The sequence below is a fragment of the Xenopus tropicalis genome, chromosome 7 (genome assembly GCF_000004195.4).
Source record: "Xenopus tropicalis strain Nigerian chromosome 7, UCB_Xtro_10.0, whole genome shotgun sequence".
Lineage (NCBI taxonomy): Eukaryota > Metazoa > Chordata > Amphibia > Anura > Pipidae > Xenopus > Xenopus tropicalis.
Genome location: NC_030683.2, coordinates 99,082,132 through 99,110,053, shown reverse-complemented (window position 1 = coordinate 99,110,053; position 27,922 = coordinate 99,082,132). Strand labels below are relative to the sequence as shown.

The window sequence follows — 27,922 nt, the reverse complement described above, 5'->3', positions numbered from 1 at the left end:
TGCCTCAGTGTGTTGTTGGGTTTAAAGCAGACAGGGATGCGGTGTTTATTAAAGGTATTTAGTCCAGGTGTTTATTAATTATTAACAAATCTTTGTACAAGTCATTCTGAATTGAGAAAGCCAGTTGGATGACTGGTGAAACGTCTTCAAGAAAAAACCCAGCAAGTCCAGTTGACTTGTTGGGTAGTCCAGCTACTTTCATTTTTTGGTGTTACTTTTCCTTTAAAGTTTGGAAATATACAAATAGATACAGTAATTTAAATCATATTTGCAATTTGCTTTAATAAAAAAAATAGATTGTTTTCAAAACAGCTATCTGTAAAGTTGGTGCTGCATAAAGCCTTGTTGCTGTGCCAACCAGGGGACTCATATTGCAGGGAGGGGCAAGCAATGCTCGCTACTGTGCGCACCCCTTCATTGATTTGATTGACTGAATCATGTCAGCCAATCAGATCAGATATATGCAAAGGAACTGAGCATGTGCAGTAGCAATCTATGCCTGCACTTCCTAGAGATCTATGCAGCACTACCTTTACAGGTAGCTATTATGAAAACAATCCATTTTTTTAATTAAACCAAACTGCAAATATGATTTAAATGAGTATATCTACTTATATTTAAAAACTCTAATAATGGTGAACCACATCTTTAAAAATTACTCTTAAAATATGATTACCATTCTATTACTAGAATATGGTTATATTAATTTTATTATTATTAAATATTTACATTTGATGGACATATAAATGACTTCTAGCCACAGTTTAGGAGGTAGGGGTTTCACCTGACACTACTAAGGGTTAGGCAGGCAAAAGGTTGGACCTCCACCTGCTGTGTTCTTGGCAGGCACTCGTATATTATTGTTATGATCCACAGTCAACTGTTAATCAGTGGTATGACCACCCAACAAAGCAACTGCCACCCTGTGAAGAATCTTCTAGAATTAGTCCTTACTTTTTGTTTCAACCTGAGGATATAACCCCAGCATTTCATGAAACATTAAACTCGGCAATTTATGACACTGTATCCCTAATAGTGGGACCCCAGTATTTCATGACACAGTGTGGCCCCAGCAATTTATGACACAGTAACTCTATTATATATGATACAACAACCCCAGCAGTGCGGGACACAGCGGCCCCAGGAAACAATAACACAGTCAGCCCAGTGTATATGGGACAGAGACCCCCAACAGTTGGCTGTTGTCTTGGTGATTGCACCCTCTCCTGACACTGTGTGATAAAACATAACATTTGCTACATTGCACACATTTTTTCCAGGGAGCACTGTTTGTAATAAAATGCCTTACTGGAAAAAGTCAATACATTGAGCAAAAATCACACCATTAAGAAGGTAACAATGTTTAAAAACATAATGCATTCTCTCTGCCATGTAGTGATTCACATTCACTAAAATTCTATTTCAGTCTTGATAGATTGTAAGCTTTTTGGGACAGGGACCTCATCCTAATTGTGTATTGGAACTCCTATTGCCTAAGTATTTATTCTCACTGTTAATAACTATAACCCTGTTTGTATTTATGGTCTGTAAAGAACTGAATACATTTGTGGTGTTAAATAAATAAATAAATACAGAGTGCAACATATGTAAATGCTGTGGAATAATGCTGTGCAATGTACCAGTGTACTGATCAAAACTCTGTCCTGGGGCTAAATATGCCCTATAATAAAATCTTTTTATCCTCTTACTATCTTTTTTTTTCTCTGGCACCTATGAACCCCCGTAAAGAACTGGGACACAAATGACAAAGATGCCAAGGCTCCATTCATGTGTATTGGTTACTTCTTATTAATTTACTACAGGGCACCCTCCTGTGGGCATTACCATAGAGACCACAAACAATGCAGTCTGGAACACAACCACTTGTTATCATTGACTGTCACTGGCTAACCTGATTAAGAATTAACAAGAGGCCTGCAGACTATGCAGCATGAACTTACAGGATAGTAACGATCAAGTTTAAAGTGCATTTTCTTCCATTTGGTGACAAGGGACAAATACCAACTTAACATTGTAGGTAGGCTTCATTACTAGAGATAAATCGAACTTTAATGTAAAGAAGTATTAGTTCTAGCACTTACTTGGCACTGACTTTACTAGCTTTTAATTCCAAGGCATGATGGGACTGTAATATTAAAGCAAACAATATTTTTATAAAAAGCTTGTAGTATGTTTATTATTGTCTTTAAACACAACTGGAAATTCAAAATTAGAAAGGCTTTATTTTAGTAATTAAATTATAATGTGCTCTGAGGCTGAACAATGATTGTCACCAATGCCGAATCAATGAGACGAATAGCCCCTTTTGGAAAAAACATGACTGGTTGTACAATGTCTGTAGGTATATTTTTAACTGTTTTCCATCCAGCACTGAAATGTTGGGGTCTTATCAATCAGCATTATTCATATCTGCCCATCACAATGGGTGACGTGTAACTATGTTTATTCCAAATGCCGTTATAGTACCGGGTGATACATGATCCCTTGATCAAAACATCTTTAATGTACGCTGCAAGTAACTAATAAGCCTTGGGTTTTGACAAAGTGACCAGTGATAAGTACTGTAACACCGGCCACTTGTGTAGCTGGTCTGTCCATATACATGCAGGAAAATAAGCCAGCCAAATTGCTGTAAGGAGAGTGTAAAGCTGGCCATACACGGGCAGATCTTCACCAGATATCCCCACCTACGGGTGGCGATATCGGGGAGGCATGTAGGCGAATTCGATCGTTTGGCCCTGGGGCCAAACAATCAAATTCTGCACGCGGCAATGGGGCAGTCGGTTCGGGGACCGCTTCAATGAGCTGATGCGGTCCCCGATCCAACTGGATTTTCTAACCTGGCTGATCGATATCTGGCCAATTTCAGGCCAGATATCAGTCGGCCAGGCCCCTCGTTTCTGCCCCTACACGGGCCGATAAGCTGCCGAGTCGGTCCAAGGGACCGATATCGGCAGCTTCTATCGGCCCGTGTATGGGGGCCTTAAGGCCAAAGACTTAGAAGATATAGTTAATCCTTACTGGTGGCAAAACAATCCTACTGGGTTTAATTCATGTTTAAATGTTTTTTTAGTAGACTTAATGGATGGTGATCTGGATAACAAGTCCCATACCTGTATAAGTGTATATATATATATATATATATATATATATATATATATAAAATTGTTAAAAAGCAAAAAATAGCTGCACTCTCTTATTGGAGAAAATGCTTGTGTGCACACTGCAAAAAGTTATATAGAATATCATATAAAGCAGGGCGCTCACAGAGCTTAAAATTATGGTAAAAACAAGTATAGGCATCATAAAAATTGTCTATAAACTATCGTCTCATTTAGGTTAACTGCATAATCTGCTATATATCTTGTGAATTTTTTTCACCACTGCCAGTGGCCAGGGGCGCTGCTACCATAAGGCGAGTTGAGAAACTTTCCTCAGACGGCAGCGCCCCCAAAGTTACCAGGGGAGGCAAACTGATAACTTCAAGAGAAGAATTTCCATTTTTTAAAATAGAAATTCGGCTCTGTTAGTGCAGTTGCAATGTGGCGCCCCCTGGACCCACTCCAGCACTGTTAAGGTAAGCAGGGGTGGGGTTCATATCGGAGGAGCTGCCTCAGGCGGCTCAGGAGCCCAAAAAGCCCCTGCCAATGGGCACATTATATAAAATAGTATTTATTAGCAATTTATAAATGTATTATTAAATATAGTTATGGTCGATAAAGTAATTACAGGAACCAATTATTATATGAATTATTCTTTTTAATTAATTCAATGGTAACACATTTATAAGTATCACATTATTCCCCAGTGCAATCACTGATTTTCGCTGCTCATGTTTAAAAACTTACTTTATATCTCTCCTACTATACAGTTTCTGGCTTTGTTTCACATAACACCACTCTCCTGGTGATAAAAATTGGTGACAGTTTTGTCTGTATTTGCCAACAATTGTGCCAATAACCTTGTGAGACAACATAGTTTGTTATTCCAACGTTTCGCTCTTCCTTCCAACCTTTGTCAAGGTGAGTCGTTGGAATAAACTCAGATAAACTTTAATTCTTTTCACCATACTTTTAAGCCCTGTGAGTGCCCTGCTTTATATGATATACTATAAATATATATATATATATATATATATATATATATATATATATATATATATATATATATATATATATATATATATACATAAATAAAAATATTCTATATAATAACAATATCATATATATATATAGTCTCTGTTGGCCACCGTAACTTGTATTGTACTTTGCAATTCAAGCACAAGATCAAATCCTTTAAAAATCTTTTTCTCGGGTCATTGAGGGTTAATGATAAACCTCGCTGTGGTTTGCAATGCTACTAATCAGCTAATCTCCAAACAGCATTACAGATAGGCTTATAGCTTAGCCTGCATACTCTAGTATTCACATATTCTCCAATGATCAGATACACTGCTAACATTATAAAGGAGAAGTTTCAGAGCACGGTTTGCACAGTTTGTTTTTTTCACAGCCAGACTAAACCACTCAGGGCCGCAGAAGACTGGATAGCTGGGGTCTGTACTGCACAGCCAATAGATTCCCCTGGACAGGACTTCTGGGGACCAGGCAGCAGGCTTTCTTACTATGACAATGATAAGTGGGACAAGAGAAGATTATACTACACTAAGGTCTAGGGGGGGGGGTCTTCTCATAGATGTCATCTGTAATTGACAGGGACAGTGCCAGATTTTGACTCTCTATCCTTGGAATTCTTCTTGCTTGCATTGTGCCATGTTTTTAAATCTGTCCAGCTATAAAGCAGAATTTTTGCTCTTCCTCGTATGACCAGATCAGTTCCCATTGTCTGATTGTGTATAACCATGGACAAGGGAAGTCTACAGGTGCGAGCTTCAGCCAACCACAGGAGACCCTGACACCTTGTGAACGGGATGTTTTTGGTTGTTTTTTTTAAGAACACTTATATCTCTCAGAAATCATAGACAGATACATATATACTGTAATATGAATATTATTGGTAGAAATAACTTTTAAGTGACAAAAAACTGAAAGTAGCATTTCACCTATTTTAAAAAAGAGTATCCAGATACCCTAATGATAGGGAGAGATCAAACAAATAAATGGAAAACCACAGAAATATGTTGGATTATTTCAATCACAAATAAACCAGCAGCAGCACGTAGATATTGACATGAAATAAAATGATACACTGGCCTATTGAGTACTTAATTGTAGGTGACAGCTAATGAAGATGGAATTTCAACAGTTTGTAACAGAAACTATCATCACAGCCACACAGGGCATTGTGAGGAGAGATCTCACCCATGCTTAAATAATTCACGTGATTTCTTAACTAAAAGGGCAGATGACTAGTGCCACAGTAAATGCACGGGAAGCATGGAACAGGATGCTTCAAACATGGAGGGGAGGTAATTAAAGGAAAACCAAAGCTAGAACAATTGCTTTTCATATGTAAGTGGAATAATTAGAGCGCACTTAGGGCACATGACTTAGGGCACACTTACACCTCCGACTGATGCAGTCTGAATGATCTGTTTTATGTATATATCAATCAGTCAGCACTACTACTGGTCTTTTGCTACTTTATCTTATTGAGTAATATTAATTTTATTCCCACCATTATGAAGCCCAGGATTACGCCAAGTCAAGCCAGAGAATATTAAAAGCAAATGCAACCTATCAGTATAATCAAATCAATATTAGGGCTTGTCAGACTGTGAGGCCAGATATGCATGGCTTTGCTTGCATTACAGGTGAACCATAGTGGGCTCTTTGCTACCCATGTGCATGAGGCTGGAATAAAAAAGACTGGGAGCCCCTGCTTTAGATTTATGTATATTGTATATCATCCAGGCTTTGCTCTTCTGAGGGCCACACGGTAAACTAAACTAGAAGGGACAATCAAGCACACAGCTCTTCCACTAGGAAACTTGGGAATTCTTTTTAGTTGCAACTTTTAGTTGATGCTGATGGACGCTGAGAAAGTGCACCTAACAAATCATTTTACCACACATGTCGCAATGTAAATAAAAGGGATCATTTATTGAATTACCCAGAAACATCACAATTGAAGAAAGCGCCAAACTGTAAACATCCCCTGGGTGCCCTGGGATGTCCATGTTAAGATATTACAATGTTGCCAATATTGGACATCCCTACCTGGATAGCAGGGACCAGTATTATTGGCTGAGAGAAATATCTCTTAGCACTAAACTGAGCAGGGTTAACCCCTGCTAGGAATGTATTGTGGTTCATACCAGTCTTAATTGGTGAGTGTGACCTAATCATACCATGGATGTGTAGCGGGCACTCACAGATCCCATGGACAGGAAGAATAAACTGAAAGCAAGATTTGTGCTCATAATGGATGGGGTACTGTAGGGACAAGTAGTTTAGCTTCCTCGGTGCAATATTATACTCATCTCATTGCCTGGTTAGAGCATCCTATATTGGCATATAGTATCTGACAAACAATAATTGTCTTTAACATCATTTAAAAGGATGGAAAAACCAGCCTACAACTGCCCCCTTTGGACAAATTAGGGCTTGTTTATAACAGAAGGTGAATATACACACATCGACAGTGCTGGTAATGGGACCTGTTTTGGTGACTGTCTTTAAAACTTACCGGAGGTTATTTTTCCGAAGTTAATTTGCCCTTCCCCCTGCATGTTATATAGATCTGGGAGACTCCTGAAAAATCTTTCATTGTTAGTAGCTATGCTTTGTGCAACATTTATGATAGTGCTGCCAACATGTCCCCTGTACCTGCCCTAACCAACAAATGATGTCAACAGTGACAAGTGTATCTTGATTTTAACCATGTCACAGGTTACCTTTTGCAGGGGGCTTCCAACTTAAGCTGTCTATTTATGATTCAGTTAGGGTGGTGACTGAAGTGCAACATTCAAATTAAGCACCTCGAGCAGAATAGATACCCTCTGTGCTATTTTATGGCATCTTTGTCACTGTTATTATTATTATATATATTATCAAACAGGCATATTTAGAGTAGGGCAGTGAGGGCATTTGTTGGGAGACCTAACAGCGGAGGCAACACTTGGCAGTAAAAAATACTTCAATTATGGAATATTAATTATCACATATTTTGAATATTTATCTCAGGGATGTTCAACCTACAGCCCTTCAGCTACGGTAGAGCTACTGGGGATGTAGGTGAACAACATCTGCGGCAGTTACTTTTCTCTCAGTGTAGGACCGACAGCTTTCTGTATTTCCCCTTTTTTACACTGTCCTTTAGTCTATATTTAGACTAAAGGACTGTGTCTATATATAGAAGTATATAAGAAGTAATATTATTTTATAAAAACCAAGCAAAGTATTGTTTTGTTAAATCCAAGTCTGAAAAAATAGAAGGTAATACTTGTCTGTAAATTAAAGCTGCCTTTTTATTCTGAGAGATATAAAATATAGTTAAGGGCTGTACAATTAGAAACAGAATGGCAAGGGCACAAGAATATAGACGGCCTATCAACATGTTAGTGGGTTCATACGTCAAGTATGACCAAATATCCAACCCAGAGGCTTATTAATGTCATAATTTATGTATGTAATGCAATTCAATCATTGTGTCAGAGGGGCTGAACAGCTGGACTGAACAAAAATTGTTCCATGTATATGGCGACGTGCCTGTGTATCCTTTAGCTGGCCAGATGCCTATAGATACTCAGGAAGTGTTGAGACCTTGCTAGTTAAGTTTTTGTCTATGGCACCCTTATAATTCTACGAAGTATAAACCGACATCCAATGTCGGATTTGTGTCTGCTTTTCCATGTGCCATGTATCCTTAGCTGTTTTGGTTATGTGTTACTTTGGTTTGTTCTGTATAATGTTTATATAAGTAATATATAGTATTGCACATATAATGTTGTATTGGTTATGTGTTACTTATTTGTACTGATTGGAATCAAGCTAGAAGACCATGTGAGAAGGCTGATGCAGGATACAGCTTGGCCAAAGCCTAAATACAGAGCCTAACAGCATGTGACTAGATTTGGCTGAAGAAGCCTCCATTGACTTGGTTCAAATAAACAGAAGGTTTGTTCTGCTGAGCTTATTAGTTGACACTACATAGGATATAAAGACACAACCTCATAGCGTAGCTGCATCTGTGGGTGAGTGACACCGTGGATGTTAGTTCTTAGTAGGCATGCATCAGATACACAATCTGGTTCTGAGACAAAATTCTTAGTTCAGGACATCAGAAGGTAAACACTTTTTTTTCAGATGAAATTCTACTGAGGAATTTTGCTCAGACTTAAATATTCACATTAGAATCTGGATTCAGTTTGAAATTTAACAAAATCTTTTTTTTTTATTCATTCCTAATTCTAAGTGGCTCTTTATTCTGGTCTTCATGAAAACTACAAATAAATGAAGTAACTAGACTTCAAATCTATATGAGCTACAAGATAACACCTCATAGTCAAAGTTCCTTTGCTTTTCCAGAACCCTTATAATCCTCCAGCAAATCCCTTTCAAACATAACAAGCCATTAATATGACACTCTAAGGGATAATCCCAGCATCCTTCTTTGCTGATATGTTTAAGAAATCAAACACGCTGTCAAAGCTTGGATATGGCAAACATGGCAAGACTGAGCTGGCCTCCACAAATTCATTTGCTGAGGATGTTTGGGTGAACAAAAAATACAATATTCTTATTCATAAGATACCAACATTCAGTTAAACTGATGTATTTATCTATAGCTAATGTTATAGTACATTGTATATCTTATTATATTTACCAACTGACTGTTCCTTGGCTGAAGGTTAACTGAAAATGCAAATTACTAGGCTGCACTGCTTGTAAAATGTTTTCTATTACATTTCATGCAATCATTGCAGCCCAGTTAGATGAACCCCAATCACATCAGCTTGTGACCTTTGCCAAGTTTGTGGTTCGGCCAAACAATCTAAGATGGCAGCCTCCAAGAATTTGATTTCACAGGTATGTCCTGATTATAAACTGATTGGAATTAATTAATTGGAATTATTAGAGAAATGAGGACAAAGCAAATAATCACGTGACCATCTCATCATTTCAAGTGCCCATCTCACTAGTGTTGATGCCTAAGGAATACAGACCTGACAAAGGTAATATATTTTCCATTCATATTTGGCCTACAAAAGTTACAACAGACAATAATATAGCAACTGAGGGGCACGGACAGATGCCTATAATATAAGTCATCAAGGTCTGGTGACAGCATTGATACACAGAGTAAGGGACACATCTACAATGGACCATATCACCTATAATTAGGGCACATTTGTGCCTATCATATTAATACTCACATAATCATAATAACATCATATGGAGTATAGACACAATAGGTCAGATTGTACAGGCACAGAAAACAAAGGGCATGAGCAGCACCTGGACTATCAGCAATGAACCATACCAACGCATTGCTACTATATGAAATATGCTAAAATAGACCAGTCCTAATTGGTGAGGGTTAGTTACATGCACTCATTATATGTTACTACAACAGCTAAACATTCATCCTTTTATGATCAAATTCCCTTAAACTCAAATGAGCAATATAGCATCAATCAAATTACACTATAGGGGAAAAAAACTAAATGAAAGGAATCATATTCTTACTTTGGACAATACTCTAACAGATGCTGCAATGTAGGGAGATCTCCTTTGGCCGCTGCATAATGCACAGGTAGTGCCCCCGTGTCTGTCGGAACCATCGCATCATTGGTCCCAAAGCGCAATAACCAACTGGTAATTTCATGGTGACCAAACCTGGCTGCTAAATGCAGAATAGTGGCACCAGAATTATCCTTATCCTGTAAGGGAGAAAAAAAAGATTGTGTAAGAGTATTTCTGTTAATGTCATATCAACTATAGCCATGAATTTTGCTGGTTGAGAAGAAATACTTACTGTGCCCGGACTTTCATGTGGCTACTAAACAAAGCTGTCTCCACACCAGCCAATATTATTGGCTAATTTAATAGGCCACCCTGAAATCAGATCATTGCGTGTCCTCCTCTATGTAAATCCTTAACAATGTCGGCAATTGAGAGCATAAGTCCATGTAGCTCAACAGCCTTCAGTCTTTGACTAGAGAAAGAGAACCCCCAGCATCCACTGTCTGCCAGTCTATGAATTTCAGAGGCATATTTATTATAGTGTGTAAACCCACATCATGGGTGATGTTGCCCCTAGCAACCAATCAGCAGTTAGATTTGGACGGTCACCTACAAGTTAGAAAACAAATGCAAATATCTGGTTGGTTGCTAGGGGCAACATCATCAGTGATGTTGGCTTACACACTATAAGGTATATGCCCCTAGTGTCAAGAAACTGTTATCTACTGTTAAATAATGGGCAGCAAACACATATTTAAATACATATATATTTTTTGCTAGATGTGAGCAAATAGTAATAGCACATTTTTATATAAAAATGATCATAACAAAAAATGTCCCTTGCTATTTAAAAGAGCAGTGCATTATTTACATCCCAGAGCAAACATACATTGAAACAAATATGAGGCAGCTCTTGGCTGCAGTCTTGTGCCTCTCTAAGCCACTTAGGCTAAGCTGTCTGCCTGGGATGCCTTATGGCCAGCACAGAGTGGATTAAAGCTATGGGGGAAGACCTTGTGAACACAACCATTTCCATTCATTTGTAACATGGGAAGGCAGACCTGAGCAATATTATATATAATTCCAATGCCAAACATCCATTTATACTGTACACAACTCTCACCCAGCTTTTTCCTACAAGGCTGTAGTTAGTGGACCATTATCATTAGTTTCAATGCATTCAACATCAAATCATACTCATATTTATCATCATAAATATCACTGATATTTTAAAGCAGTATATGTCTGTCCCTTTCTATTCCACTCCCTGGTGGTTCTGAATTTTGAAAGACTGTAGCAGTCTGATTCACAGACCAGTGAATTTCTGCTACACTGTTTCAAAAGGCAGAAGCAGAAATATAGAATGCAACAAATAGGTATTGTTTTCGGTGTTGGACTGGGGTGCCTGGGGCCCAAGAGAAAACCTAACTGGGTCCCCAGTTTCCAAACTTTTTTTCCTTCTCTTTTCACTCACCTTCTTCTCTTAATCACTTCTCTGTACTTATTATTATCTGTAATTCCTTCCATTTTTTCTCTTTTGGGGGCTGTCCGTGGTATAGACATAACAATGAAATTACTGAGTTTACAGGAGGGCCCACTGACACTGAAACCTGGGCCCACTGGGCGACACTGATTGCTTTCAATTACAGTTACATTTACAAATAACTCCAAAAAATATTGGAATTTGTTAATTAATGTATATAAGTTGCTAAAAATGTCATTTTCTTTCATTAGGCAACTTTTTTTTAGTTTACGTTCCCTTCTATTTTACAGTTGGCCCTGTAGGCTGTCAAATATTAACAAAAAGAGAACTGATTTTAGCAGCCAACAATAGAAGCCAAGTACATAGCCTGTATAATGCAGAAGAGAACTATATGGTGCAAGACATAGATCTCTGGCCAAGAGCTGTTTATCAACACAAGTTCCAGCATCCCACAACTGCCAGACGCTGGTAGCTGAACTGCCCCATGGCTGGAGATACACAGATGCATAGACCAAAATATTGTGTGCACTTGGGATTGATATTAATATTAAGACAAGCCACATCATCAACACAAGCACACACACCATGGCAATGTGCAAGTTCCCAAGATTTCAGCATCTGCTGGCAGCAACACTAAATATCTTCTCTCTCTGTGATGTTGCAATTCTCCATGACATTAAAGGGATGGTTCGCCTTTATATTAACTTACTATGTTATAGAATATCCTATTCCTAGCAACTTTGCAATTTGTCTTCATTATTTATTTTTTATAGTTTTCAAACTTTTTGCCTTCTGCTTCTACATTTTTCCAGCTTTCAAATGGGGGTCACTGACCCTGACAGCCAAAAACTATTACTCTGTGCGCTTACAAATGTATTAATCTTGTTACTTTTTATTACTTATCTTACTATTCAGCCCCTCTCATATTCCTATTCTAGTCTTTCATTTAACCCACTGCCTGGTTGCTAAGGTAAACAAAACCCTAGCAACCAGATAGCTACTGATATTCCAAACTGGACAACTGCTGAACAAAAAGATAAAAACAGATTAAATAACAGAAAAACCACAAAAAAAAATTAAAAACAATTGTAAATTGCCTCAGAATATTTATGTCTACATCATATTAAAAGTTAATTTTAAGGTGAACAACTATAATTCTATAACCATGTAATCAAATTAGCCCTAATTTAAAAAGAGTCAAAATGATTTGCTGTCCCAGATTATCAAGCTCTATTAGTAGCAATTTAAATTGGCTTGAGAGACAGTGTTCTCAATATTTCCAGGTTGCCTGGATCCACTGGGAACCAGCCAAAGACCTTGTTACGCCTACTGTAACTTTCTGTTATATATTCCTATTGTTGCCCAGCATTTACATATCATTTAGTTGGGGAACTGCAATTAGAATCAGTCGGAATGTGAAAGGTGCCTGTAAAAATAAAAATATTAAGCTACAAGCTAAACTACTAGGGATCAGCGTGCTTACAGCAAAACACACAGTCAATATATTATAGCCATTACAATAAATGTTTAGTCCACAACAGTGCATATTTCTGTGTGCTTACACATGCAGAGATTTAACACTGCACACAGCTCATCCCCAGTTGCTCCTATGGTTATAGAGCGCTATAGAAATGTGTTGTTCTACTCTCAGTGCTTTAACATAAGGTACATCAAGCAGTCAACCCCCTGTCCAATAATTGTCTAATCAGAGGCACTTTAAAAGCTGGCAATGCACAGCTTTTGGTACAATGTCCCTTTATAGGCCAAATACATGGTTGCACATTGTCCTACAGTTTAGAGTAATAATGGTGGTATAAATGACATCCCTTTTGGCCCACAGTTGGCTCCAAGTGTTTTGACAACAACGCAGCAGGCATCCTTGACATAATGCGAATATGCCACTTAAAGCCTCAGCAAGGGATTAGTTTTGACCCTTTCTTTGCCTGCACTTTTATAGAACTTCTCCCCCAAAGAAACTATTCTGTCCCTGAGTTGGTACTCACTTATTATCTCTCATTATAAAGCTTGCATTGCACATATATTAATTTAGAGATATCAACAGTCACCTACATGACAACTATATTGTAAACAATGCTGTTCCTGTAACATGCTTGTTGTTGAATGCTCTACATACGCCAAGTCATACAGTGTATACTGTTTCCTCTGTATAGAGTTTAACTATATTATATTTCAATGTGGCACAGAGGCTGTCATCGCTACTGCCAGAAGCTACACTGTACACCTTACTCGCAGCCTACAGGCAAACCAAGCTCTAAAAACTATAGCGTTTTGTGTTACATCCATCTCCATCCTCTGTGAATCAAACCAAAACTACACTAAATATGGCACACACAAACAGATATATAATAGTTTCACAATGGTTGAGCTGAACTGTGAGAACTAATCATTGCCCAATTATAAAGGAAGTTTCTGTTCCTGTCTGTAAATATATATATATATATATATATATATATATATATATATATATATATATATATATATATATATATGTGTGTGTGTACCAAGGTCTGTTTGGGTGAGCTAGCCTTTTTTGGGTTGGTCCCTATTAGGCCCAGACTGGCAATCTGTGGATTGCGGCAAATACCAGAGGGGCTGCTGTAAGATGCCATAGTCAGTCACTATTTATTGGGCTGGTGAGGGGCTGTTTGGGCTTCTGTGTAGATGAAATGCCAGGGCTTATTTTGAATTCCAGTTCAGACCTAGTTTCTATTATCTACATCCTAGTCCAAAATGTATAGAGAAATGTTAGAAATGTATCCATTGCTTTATCCAATTAACTTAAAAGGGAACTAATGCCCACAGTAAACATTTGCTCTATCAAATACAGTATACTCCCAATCCAAATAAGTGGGCTGCTGAATGTAATCTTATATACAATGTTATGCCCCCTCCCCCAAATATATCCACTATTTTTTTATACAGTATGGGACTCTTGGCACATTGCTCTGGTTGGCACATGTGTTTGAGCACTTGCCATTTTATGACAGCACCATTAAATCTGAGAAGGAGGAAGTGTAAGATGTGGGGATCTAGCTAATTTGGGTTGAAAAAAGTCAACTATCCATATCTCCCAGCCCCATACATAAAACTGTTGTGCTGATTTGTGCATCACACAAGGGAATATCTACTCTCAAATCTCTACCTAGAGAATTGTCCTAGCCATGGGAAATTCCATTTATTGGGCTACACCAGGTATCCCCAACCTTTTATACTCGTGAGCCACATTCAAATGGAAAAGAATTTGGAGAGCAATACAAGTACTGTATATACTCGAGTATAAGCCTAGTTTTTCAGCACCCAAAATGTGCTGAAAAAGTCACCCTTGTCTTATACTCGAGTCGGGTGCCATGGGTTCCTCTAGACTAGCACCCTCTCTCCAGTGCCCTGGCCTAGGCTCCCACTAGCAATACTTATTTCCCCTTACATCCCTCCGGGACTGGGTCTGCTGCCAGTTTGCCAATGTGCAATGAGCGTGGGGTAGTACTCATATTGTTTTTGTTGAACCCCTTCTCTGCTTACAGAGCTAGTTTACTGTTTTTCTTTGAAATAAATATTGAAAAACATATACCCCACTGATGCCTGAATTAATGTAATTTTATAGGTTTTTATTTTGATTATTAAAACTTAGCAGTAGCTGCTGCATTTCCCAGCCTAGGTTTATACTCGAGTCAATAAGTTTTTCCAGTTTTCTTAGGTAAAATTAGGTACCTCGGCTTATATTCGGATCGGCTTATACGGTATATGAAAAATGGTTCTGGGGGGAGCTATAATTGGCTATTTGTAGCCAATGCCCCTATGTGGACTGGCAACCTGTAGAAGGTTCTGTTTGGCAATTACACTGGGTTTTATGCAACCAAAACTTGCCTCCAAGTCAGGAATTCAAAAATATGCACCTGGTTTGAGGCCCCTGGGAGCAACATCCAAGGGGTTGGTGAGCAACGTGTTGCTCACGAAGCACTGGTTGGGGATCACTGGGCTACACAGCCCCTCAGATTAAGGTATCAGATCCTCCTGAAGTCTGAGTGGACAATACAGGGGTTATTTCAGGATGTTTTGTTTGTCTGACTCAATTTACCTGTAGGCTCATCCTTACAGAAGGGATAAAGTTGTCCCTGCATTGCTATTTATAGTAATCTCCCTTCCTCTAGTCGCAACCACTCATGCTCACACCCCTTATTTCTGATGATAGAGGCAATTTATTATTGAGCAGCTTAATCCAGATAATGCTAAGCTGGAAGAAATCATTTTATCCGTAGTTCTAGAATATAACCACAACAGACCAAAAATGCTTTATTAAATGTGAACATTATGTTTAAATGCATATAGGCATTTACTCTAGTTGGTATTACTGGCCCTCTTTAAGAAACACAAGCACTTATATTACCCATGCCTTGTAAAATAAACTTCCAGTCCTATAATAACAGCACCATTTAGTCAAGAATGGCCTCATTTCCAACTGTTTCCAAATACAGAATAAAAGACACCCTTAACATTACAGTATCCAGGCCTTGGTGTTAGTATTGCTCAATGATAAAGCAGCATCTGTAATTAGGTATCCAATTCTCCGGGTGCATAATATAAAATAAGTTTGTCTTTGATAAAAATCATGCTAGGGACATAAGTAATAAATATAGGTATCTTCTAAACATATAACACACCTTGATCCTATGTTATCTGATGATGAATAGTACGTATACCAATCTCTTAGGGCCAGATGGTGAAAAGAGCAACACATGGCAGGCTAGCTATCAGTATGTAATGGCATTATGTTACCCACACAGTGATAGCTCATATGGAAGAAATATGGAGAGCTCTGTCCTGTTGTGCAGGATCTTTGGGGCAATAGTGCGACCTCCGGTTAATAGAATAACAAATAAACTTTCATGGATGCATATACATTATAGCAAAGCTCTCCATATAAGGCAAAAAGGTAAATAAACCTGGTTATTTGCACAGCACAAGTGTGAAAAGTCAGCACAATACTATGAGAACATAACCCCATTATAATTGGGGTGCCACAGAGAGGTTCAGGGATCCTTCCTACACCCTCCCCAATGTACTTAATGAAGATGTCAATACACCCCCAAGTTCTCTGCTTTTGGGGTGCCTGCAGATTTCCCCCATTGCTCCCCCAGCACTGCGGGCTCAGCTCATTGCCAATAAGTGCCTGGCACCGCCAATGCTTGAGGCCTCCATTTACATGGCAAGTTAGGGGCAGAGCACTCAGGTTTCATTTCAGGGATGGCCAACCTGAGGGCCACAAAATGGATCCCCCCGTGCTGTTCAGTCACTCACCTCAAAGTCGCAGCCCCCCTGTGTGAGCAGCCACTGTAAGCAGGACAAGTTACCGGTGGCAGCAGCATCATGAGCCGGGGTGGCCCCATTCCTGGCCCGACAGTTGCCCACTAGTTGCGCCTCATCCACCAGGTAACGGAGACAGGAGAGTTTGCCTCCCCGGGCGGCATGGTGCACGGCAGAGGCACCCATGGGATCCTTTGCATCGGGCTGTATCTGTCCCAGTGTATGGAGGCTCCTCAGTGTCTCCACATCTCCCTGCCTGGCCGCCTGCAATATCCTCTCCAGGGTCATCGTGTCCAACTTCCCCGCACCGCTGTCCCTTCAGCACCATGCCCCGGGCACCGCCTGTGCCTTACTGCCAGCCCATCAGCCTGGGGGCAGCTGCGCCAAAGTCGCGCAGGGGAGCTGGGCAAAGGCTTCTTCTTCTTCTGCCACTTTCCCTAGTTGCACTTACTTTCCCCACACGTCACTCACAGCGCCCCAAGTGGCCTATCGAGTGCTGAGCCGGTAAGCGGCGTGACTGGCATTCCTCTGCTCGCTGTTTATCCCTACAATAAAGTTACGGTGGGGGTTTCAGTAGGAAGGTGAGGGTTAATCATGCTATGACCTTTAGTAGAACAGCACTGGGTGGGATATTGCCCTGATCTCTGTCCTCTGCAGCCCCTGCAACAAGCCTTCCCTTGTCCCAGCAGCTCGACTTTATCCAGCCTTCCAGCTCACCCTCCTCCTCCTCTTTCTTCCCTGCCTGATAGGGAGCAGCCTGGCTAAATGCGTTTAGTAAGTGTAATCCCTCCCTTCCTAAATGGCTCCTAAACCACCTGCTGTTCCACTCTAGTTACACCTCATAGCAACAGCACCAGAGTAACCCTGCAGCTCACAGCTCACCCACCCAGTCACTACAGCAATCATATAGCCCCAGGGCCACCAGTGCAAGTACTGCCTGGGCAGCATATGCCCCTCATACTCAGTCTGCTCTATTGATATGGGTATTGATATGGGTATTGATATGAGTGCAGGGCCCTCTTCACCTCTTGTATCGGTTATTGATTGCTTTATATGTTACTCTGTATGTCCAATGTATGAAACCCACTTATTGTACAGCGCTGTGGAATATGTTGGTGCTTTATAAATAAATGTTAATAATAATAAATAATATTGAATAGACAAATAACTAATAAGTGACAAATAATTTAGTTCTTCCTAATTTTTTAAGGTTTTTAGTTTTTAAAAGGGGAACTATCACTACAATAAAGAACTAACTGCAGTAAATGTCTTATAGCTAGTTAGGCAGGTTATATATAGGCATTATGGTTGAACTTGATGGACGTATGTCTTTTTTCAACCCAACTTACTATGTTACTATGTTACTATGTTATAAGTCTATTTTACTGGTATTGTTCTTGTCTTTTTTTTTAATGCTTTGTTTATACATTTATTTTTATTTGAATAGTTTCTCAGTCTCCAACGTCTGTCCTGCTGCAAACAACTGATCCATACATTTCTGCTACTCTCTGGGTGTTACAGTATCTACCCTCATCACTGGCATTCAAGGTTATTAGATAAGGCTTCTATTGGGGGTAGCACAACAGATAGCAAGTGATCACTGCTGTAGTGAGGGCCCCTAGGCTGCTCCCAACAGCCACCCACAGTAAGGAGTCATATTCAAGACTAGGAAATCCTGGAAATATATATATATAGAAGGGCACTCACGATAAAGCAAAAACAGTTGCCTGGGTGCAATCCACACCAATATGCATAGAGACCCAAACAGACGGGCCGCTCCACACAGGACTTAAGGTGGCCACACACGTGGCGATTTGCGATCTTTCGTGCGACCATCGGTCACACAAAAGATCATCAAATCCACCACTAACCTTCAGGGCTGAAACAGCAGATAAGGAGGTAGAAACAATAGGATTTCTACCTCCTTCTGCCGATTCAGCCCTGAAGGCAGATTTTGATCAGGCGCCTTCTATGGCGCCCGATCAAAGTCTTTTAACCTGGCCGATCGGCGAGTCTCCTGCGATATCGGTCGACTCGCCAACTTGCCATACACGTACCGAATATCGTACGAAACGGGTTTTCGGACGATATTATCGGTGCGTGTATGGCCAGCTTTATGAAGGAAAAGAACAATTTATTATCAAATTATAACAAAGACTGACGTTTCGTTTGGACTCCCAGCCTTTCTCAAAGTAACAAAATGGACCCACTGTCCTCTTATATACTACATATACCATGACCTGGATGAATGAAAACATTCATAGTCACAGAAAACAATTGGTATTGGGTTTTACCCTGTTAGCACAAGGCCAGTACTATGAATAAATCAGGAATGCCAACCATGCCCACTGCTGTCTTCAGCTATTGGAGGAGTAGGATCTGTAGTTAAAGGACGAAAGGACGAAGAAAAGCAAATTTACTGGAAAATGTCGGTATGTCCCCCCTCTGCAGCTGCTAAGTGTTTTTCATAGGCATTTGCTCCTATTAAGAAAAGATACACTGTCCAGTGATGAAATTAGCTCATTGCCCTATACTTTTCCATGGGCCAGTACATATTGGCACCCCAGTGAATTCACTTTTACTTAAAGCAATGTCAACATTTGTTAATGTGCATTTCTTATGAACAATACTGGACGTGCCACATAAGGTCCAGATTTTATGTTTTCCTTTCCTTGCACTAAAACTTTAAATCAGTATTGGTTGCAAGTGGCAATCAGGCATATGAGTGTTTCGCAGAGACTTGCAATATATGTCTATGGTGGGCTGTTTTGGGGGCTTTAAACAGCCCCAACCAGCCCCAGTTTGCAGTGCCCTCAACTGTGGAGTATTTATTGATGTAAGTATAATATTTCAGTTTTTAAAGAGTTCATTTACCCTAAAACAGAGAAGTAAAAGTTAAAACACTGGGATGGGGTTGGCCATATAATGGTTAACCCCCAGTGTGTCAAATCACTAGACTTGTGTCCTGGGCCAATGCATACCTTCCATAATAATAATATTTTCTTAAAAACCACTGTTTTGGATCTAGTTACCCATGTATCCCTTATTCCCTGCAAACTCAACAGACATTACAATAATGATCATGTGCCTGCCCAGTGGGCTCAGGGGATACTTGGGAATTTGGATACAACAAAGTAGCCTGGTGCTCTTAGGGCACGGGGAGATTAGTCACCCGCGATACATCTTCGCTACCACGGACAACTAATATCCCCAAAGTGCCATCCCACGAATGTGTTTCTTCCATAAACATTGCCCCAGCTTTGATACTTTGCTTAATTAGTCACCCACGATTGCTTTAGTTTCCCGAAGTTGCCTCTCAAGGAAACTTTGGGCGACTTCGGGAAACCCAAGCAATGCGTAAGCCATCCCATGGGTGATTTACATTCTTGCTGAACGGATGACATTTCGGGGAGATTAGTAACCCGCAGTAGTGAAGATTTATCGCGGGCTTGCCACTGCCCTTAAGGTAAGTATCAAAGCTGGGGCAATTTTTATGGAATACCACACTGACCAGGGCCACAAGGTTAGGCAGGTTATATACAGGCATTATGGTTGAACTTGATGGACGTATGTCTTTTTTCAACCCAACATACTGTGTTACTAAGGTTAGCAATTTGTCTTACTCAGTATGATGCACACTACCCAGTGTTTAAATCTTAGGGAGAGAGATGCACTAGCGGATTTGTTATTTAATAAAACAAGACAGTTGGTTGGAGGTTCTAATATGTTTGCACAGTACGGTATACAGAGAAGACACACTGTGTGATCAAAAATCTGTATCTATATACTTTATTGTAAAGGACAATATTGACAGATAACAACAGGTACAGACTGGGATTTAAAATAAGCTTTGACATTCCAAGTACACAGAGGACCAAACAGCCCTCCATTAGCCAACTAAATAGTGACTGTCTATGGCATCTTTCAGCAGCCCCTCTGGCACTTGCCAGAATGCACAGATTGCCAGTCCAGGCCTGGATAACAAGCATTTACAGCGCTGCGGAATATGTTGGCGCTTTATAAATAAATGTTAATGTAATGTAATTTACCCTACATGTACAATTGTCCTGCAGATTTCTCTAGCTTTTCTTCATCGTGATACAATTAGCATTGCCATTTAAAAATGCTAACACAACTGCGCAAATACAGCCTTCCCCCAGACTAAACCCACCTCATGCACAGTATCTAATGATTCCAGCACAACATGGCATTCCTGAAAGAAAATTGGACAAATTCACTTATTGATCCAAGCAATATATCTAGGCTTCTCCTCTGATCGTTGGATTGGTTCTTTGAAAAGCCAGTGTTGGTTTATGGTAGAGGACATAATCATAAAAAGGAAGCTGCTGGGACCTTATCTTCCATACCCAGGCAACATATTTTAGCAAGAGATACATTTAATCAGAGGGGACAGGTATTCACTTTATGACAAGCTGATGTGACTAATAGGGAGATAGGACTTCAAGCTGCTCCTTTGCATAACAAAATGGGCAATGATGGCTTTCATGTTATCAACAGGCACATTCATGTGGATCCCAGCGGGTAATATATTCTTTGTAAGGTACAACATTTGTCTTTTTAGATAATCTATTGACACTTTAGCACTGGTTGTTAAGCAGCAGACTAGACTATTACTTGGTTACAAGGGGTTATCACTGTTTGCATCTACAGTTTTGTAGTCTACAGTTTTATAATTTTAGGTATAATTTCTTGTTATACATTTTTCTCAAATGGCTTTCCATTGCTTACTGTTTGTATTTTTGTTTAATGTAATAAAGTACCAAATTATAGTGCAGCATAGTAAAATGGATGGGGGTAATATATGAATAAACACAAAGGAACCAGTTGCTAACAATGGAGTGAGCATAAACAAAGGCATGGGGTCAGAGGGCCTGGCATATGACAGCTTTAAGGTTATTTGTTTAAGGGGGGCAGGCGGCAAAATGTCTGTAACTGATGCTCCATTGACTTGGAAACAATCACGTGCACATTTGCAAGCAGTAACTATTAAAGGGGACATATTGGATAAATGGGAAAAACCCTAATTTTGTAGGCAATTATGAATAATATACGGTGCTCGTTTCACTTTGTGCTACAAATTAACCCTATCTGTAACAATGACCCCTTTATTGGAGCTCCCTATAGATCCTATCACTTCTCTGTCAGAGTTTGAAATGAAGAGAAGGCGTGTCCTAATGGTCCCTGCCAGAAGCACAGTAGGAGATAGCCAATCACAGCCCTGCAGTCACACAAGCAAAGATAGGCTTCAGTTCCCTATCAGGTCAGCCTAGCTGCTGATTGGTTCCTATCCTACAGTGCAGTGTACTGAGGGCCACCGTCTCCCAGCTCATCCAGATAATTCAGCCAGCAGGAAGTGGCACAGATGGGCGGGGCTAGTGGGTTTTTGGTTAAATTTCTCAATAAATCAGTCTGAAATACAACTTTTTTAAGCTTTTTTAATTCACTGGTACATTTTTAATTTTTATAGGATATGTCTCCTTTAAAGTGAATATAGGGAAAATTCACAGCAAGGAATTATGCGGGTGGCATAACCCGTAAACTCGTAATCTATGGCTTCTGTTTTTCCTATAGAGATAATCTGCTTTTTCTGATCTATCATAAACTGCCCACTCCAAACAAGTCTCGTCGTAACCCATGAATCCCCCCTCTGGCACAGGGCCCCAGCTACAGTACCCCTTGTCCCATCTCTGCTGATGATATGATAATATATATATAATAACTGGAAAAAATGGATTTTAAAGGTGTAAGGGAACAAATTATGTCCAGGGGCCCATGGGCTTTTAGCAATGCTACTGTTTTGGGATAAAAAGAGGCCTAACTTTTGATACATTAAAGCAGTGCCGTCCAATCATACAGTGCCCCCTGTGTAGCCCCCATCTGTCTGACTGCTGTGACTGCTTTCCTTTGTGTAAGCTTTAAATGGTATCAATACTGAGATTAACTGGCCCCTGAATTGTTCATACTTCAGATTCAGGCTGCTAGCCCCTGCATTGTTCTCACCTACCCTGCCTGTGTGTGTCATACTCTGCCTGCCCTATGCTGCCTGTGTGTGCCATACTCTGCCTGTCCTATGCTGCCTGTGTGTGCCATACTCTGCCTGCCCTATGCTGCCTGTGTGTGCCATACTCTGCCTGCCCTACCCTGCCTGTGTGTGCCATACTCTGCCTGCCCTACCCTGCCTGTGTGTGCCATACTCTGCCTGCCCTACCCTGCCTGTGTGTGCCATACTCTGCCTGCCCTATGCTGCCTGTGTGTGCCATACTCTGCCTGCCCTATGCAGTCTGTGTGTGCCATACTCTGCCTGCCCTATGCAGTCTGTGTGTGCCATACTCTGCCTGCCCTATGCTGCCTGTGTGTGCCATACTCTGACCTTCCTTATATGTAATCCTGGCGTGTTAGTGCACTTTACCTGCCAGCAGTCTGTCCAGAGGGAAGAGACGGTACTTGCCACAGTGAAGACTCCACAAATTATAAGCAGAAGGTTTATCTTGGTGCCCATCTGCTAGCAATTCCCCCAAGCACAGGCAGGGCTGAGTCTTTAGAGCAGCACCCACGATCTTACAACCCTCTGGTATTTAAACAGAAGCCAATCCCCCCAAAAAAAGTTATTGCCTATCACTGTTCCTCATAATGTCTCTTATTCCTCATGAAATAGGTCACACATAACAAATCAGTCCGGCAAAAGATGATTTCCCTACCAGTGGAAACCCACCCACAACCTAGAGAAGGTAAAGTCGATAATCACATTTTATTTTGTATTTCAGTATTCTGCGTTACTACATTATTAATGTATTTATCTAGATAAGACAAGGTAAAATAATATATTCCCAGTGGAATAATCTCTATATTATTTGTTGGACCTGAAACCCAGTGCAAACCTGATGAAAACCACAGTTTCTGTAGGGGCTGAAATATATCAGGTAATGTCAAATAAATAGCATTTTGTTATAATAATCAATATAAGTGGGCACTGTGTAACTGTATTTATCTATATTAAAATGAAGATAGAAAAACAGATATTGGAGTATAAGGCCAATATTAGTTTGAAAGTCCAAGTTTCATTATTATATTGTTGTGTGATCAGATGTTCAAGTAGTTCATGGGGTCTTTTATTTAATATAAATAAGGATATTAAAGGCCAGATTCTGATTTTTAAAAGTATATGAAGGTATTGTAGTTTCTTCAAAAGGAAATGACAAGATTGAGCTGCTTTCAAAGACGTCTGCATGAAGTTTTCAATTTTCCAAATAATTTTAGCAGTTTCTTCTGCTGACAATTTTAACTGCATGCCCCACCTAGTGGCCAAATACAGAATAAATAACATAAATGTATCGGTCCCAGGGCAGTGACCTTTGCTCTGCCCCTGTGGGTGGAATTCAAAAGAGGCTCAAACAGCCCCACCAGCCCAGGAAATAGTGACTGTCTATGGTATCTTACTGCAGCCCCTCTAGCATTTGCCAGAATCCTTTTTGCCAGAGTCTTCCATACCGCCGAGTGCTGTCGGTGGTATGGAAGTCTAGCTGGTATACTTACAGTTCCACAATTTTCTCCAAATTGTCCCCTTACCTGATTCACTTTCAGTCTCTTTGATCTCACTCTTCTTAACATATAGCTCTCCAACCACCACAATTTGCCCACTTCCTGCCTTGAGTCCTCCCATTCCCGTCCTCATAATGTCATTGCCCCAGTGATGTCATCTCATTACTTACTTTGGCCTGTAACTAGTACAAAAAGGTCCTGTTCCCTGGTCTATGGCAAGGATTGGAGTCCATACTTCTGTATCTTTGGACTCCTTGCTGGAAGGTGGATGTACAGGAGTGCCTGAGGTGGAGGAAGGCCTCAAGTACAGGAGAACTAAGGTAACTCAAGCCTTAGTAAAGTTGAGGAATGGGGCATGATTGGAAAATAAATGATAGGATACTTACAGAAATAGAGCACTTTAGGAGTGATAGAAAGGAAGCAAACCAGTGTCGACTCTGCAGAGGATAGGTAGTGTGGAGTTAGTACTCCCCAGAGGAAAAGGGCTAGTACTAATCCCACGGAGACTTCCACTGGAGAGATCCTATTCTCTGAGGTGTTACCCTGAATGCACCATCATTCATGTTCATTTATCTTCTATGTGTACTGGTGTATAAGCACAAATGAAATTGTCCATTTTGTACTGCTGGATGGTATAGTCTCATCACTATTGTACAAAGGAAACATGTTGTATTTTTATTGGAATGTTAAATAAACCCTGAGTCAAGAGTCATCACTGGCTCAAGAATCCAGCTGATGGAACTATTTGGGTCAATGCAATCTCTATATCCATTAATGTAACCAAATTTTTGTGACAGAAACCCGAGGTACAGAGCAAGAGATGAGTCCTAGCTCCAAGGGTAACTTAAAGGTTATTATACTGAGCTAACTTCTCTGCCCTTAGCTAGGCACATTCATTATCTAAATTTTTTACAACTGTCATAATTATAGGGAGATTTAATTGCTAACAAGGCTTGATTAAACTGGAAGCAGCAGTATACGTAAGGAAATCACTATTTGGAACAACGAAAACAATTTCTCAATAGAACTGTAACCTGTTCTATGTGAAGACATTTTTTTTACGTCGCATCTGCATGTAATATTCATTTCTACCACAAGGTGGCAGTAGCAGCACAGGCATTATTTATTGCTGAAAGGCCCCTTTATGTAAAGCCGCGGCTAATATGGCCCAAACACTGCACAAGGAGTGCTCTGGGAATGAGGGTCTTAAATCTTTTCTTTTACTGAGACGTGAGAAACATTCATATCGACCTTTACTTGTGCGTCTTTTTAAAAGTATTATGAGCCCACATATTATTTCATACTGTGTACAAAATAAGTAACTAAGTGCAGACCACCCCTGTTTGAATTATATTGGCTTTTTAGGATAATCATCTATATCTGTTTATTATGGAGTGTGATAAAGTATAAACTATATTTTATCTCTTTTCATGCTGTATAAATCTGATTATTCGTTTAAGCATCATCATTTCTGCCACTTTACAATGACAGTGAGGGCCCCTTAGGATATTGATGATTAGGCTACCACAAACAGGCGCCCTACTGAGGCCCTAGATCTGGGGTCCCCAACCTTTCTTACTTGTGAGCCCCAGTCAGATGTAAAAAGACTTGGAGAGCAACACAAGCAACATAAAAGTTCATGGAGGTGCCAAATAAGGGCTAAGATTGGCTATTAGGTAGCCTTTATGCACACTATCAGTTCACAGGAGGATTTATTTGGTAGTAAATCTTGTTTTTATTCAACCAAAACTTGCCCCCAAGTCAGGAATTCAAAAATCACTACTCCCCGGGGAGTAGATGTCACAGAAATTAACCCATAAAAAGTGAAAAGCTGGCACTGCTATTCTCATGTCTACCAATAGAGGAGCATGTGAGCTCGTTTAGCAATGCAAATGCAAATGTTTCGGACTTTGTTTTGTTACAATGCTGAAATCTACTCCAGCCCTCAGGAAACCTGCTTTTTCGAAGGGTAAGGGGGTCTGGGATGTTTCACTGTGTTTAATGTGTTTGGGACTAAAATTTCCACTGATTCTCTACCATCTCTCGCAAACTGTATTATGTCTCTGACTGTATAATGTATTTATGATCTGGAGTCAGTGTACCATTATTTACAAGTGCATACTGTGTGTATATATCTATAGATTATTTACTGTACAAGCTAATTGAGGCTAATGGCATACAGGGCAGTTTTTCTAGCCCTTAGAGTAAAGACACATGGAGCTATGTAGTAGCAGCTACTATTGGCCAGAATTGCCTCTGCTAAAACACGTAGAGGCAGTTATCAGTAAATGTCTCTTTTAGTAGCCATGACAAGTATCTGCTACTAGTAGCTCTGTGAGTCTTTGCCCTTATACCGATAATAGGTATCACTGCTGTACATTTTGTTGATATGATTAAACACTCTGCTACATAGGATATTCCTAGCAATAAACTCTTTACTCCTATTTTACAAATAACTTCTATCTATAGTGTATTTTAGCTGGCAGAGGAATCTATCCTCCCGCAGGCAACCTTCGGAAACCCGAAGCGATGCATAGGCCTTTTTTGTTTAATCATCTTCAACCTTTTAGGGCTGTGGCACACAGGGAGATTAGTCGCCCGTGACAAATCTCCCTTGTCGCGGGGACTAATCTCCCAGATATGAATTTAAATCGCTGGTAGGATGGCATACGCAGCGTGGCGATTTGCCGAAATCACCGAAGTTTCCTCAAGAGGCAACTTCGGCAATCGCGGCACCGCATATGCCGTCCCACCGGCAATTTACATTCTAGCCGATGGGATGGCATATCGGGGAGATTAGTCGCCGGCAACAAGGGAGATTTGTTGCGTGGCGACTAATCTCCCCGTGTGCCACAGCCCTTAGAGTAAAGACACATGGAGCTATGTAGTAGCAGCTACTATTGGCCAGAATTGCCTCTGCTAAAACACGTAGAGGCAGTTATCAGTAAATGTCTCTTTTAGTAGCCATGACAAGTATCTGCTACTAGTAGCTCTGTGAGTCTTTGCCCTTATACCGATAATAGGTATCACTGCTGTACATTTTGTTGATATGATTAAACACTCTGCTACATAGGATATTCCTAGCAATAAACTCTTTACTCCTATTTTACAAATAACTTCTATCTCATTCCATCACATAAAAAAGGGAATGGCTTGACTAGATACATAAATATGCTAATAGGGATTAACATCCCATGATTGTATCAGATCACCAGCGGCTTCCTTTGTTGGAGCTGACATATGGGACAAAGTCTATGTAAAATCACAGGCAGAAAAGCTTTAGTTAATTAATATATGATGAGATAATCAGGACTTAATCTGCTACTACCAGCACGTGAGAGTTGGAAAGGATTAACATATTAATTGTGCTCAATCCCAGCATGAGTGTGTGCAAGCCCTGGACTAATGTGTGCAAGCCCTGTACTACTGGGAGCAAGCCCTGTACTACTGGGAGCAAGCCCTGTACTACTGAGAGCAAGCCCTGTACTACTGTGAGCAAGCCCTGTACTACTGTGAGCAAGCCCTGTACTACTGGGAGCAAGCCCTGTACTACTGGGAGCAAGCCCTGTACTACTGGGAGCAAGCCCTGTACTACTGGGAGCAAGCCCTGTACTACTGAGAGCAAGCCCTGTACTACTGTGAGCAAGCCCTGTACTACTGGGAGCAAGCCCTGTACTACTGAGAGCAAGCCCTGTACTACTGTGAGCAAGCCCTTTACTACTGTGAGCAAGCCCTGTACTACTGTGAGCAAGCCCTTTACTACTGTGAGCAAGCCCTGTACTACTGTGAGCAAGCCCTTTACGACTGTGAGCAAGCCCTGTACTACTGTGAGCAAGCCCTTTACTACTGTGAGCAAGCCCTGTACTACTGTGAGCAAGCCCTGTACTAC

General features: G+C 40.3%; 1 protein-coding gene across 3 annotated transcripts in view; it reads right to left on the bottom strand.

The window, feature by feature from the left end:
- The window catches only part of espn (espin), a 113,496-nt gene extending 96,251 nt beyond the window's left edge, over positions 1 to 17,245 (bottom strand). For 2 of the 3 annotated variants that reach the window (XM_018095454.2, XM_018095455.2), the window contains exons 1-2: positions 16,468 to 17,226; positions 9,672 to 9,865 (exon numbers count right to left, since the gene is read on the bottom strand). In XM_018095454.2, the coding sequence (XP_017950943.1) occupies positions 9,672 to 9,865; positions 16,468 to 16,761 (488 nt within the window). In that variant the 5' untranslated portion in view covers positions 16,762 to 17,226. Of the gene's footprint in view, positions 1 to 9,671; positions 9,866 to 16,467 lie in introns of all 3 variants that reach the window. The other variant, XM_012967357.3, reaches the window with a different exon arrangement.
- Between the last annotated feature and the right edge of the window lie 10,677 nt (positions 17,246 to 27,922).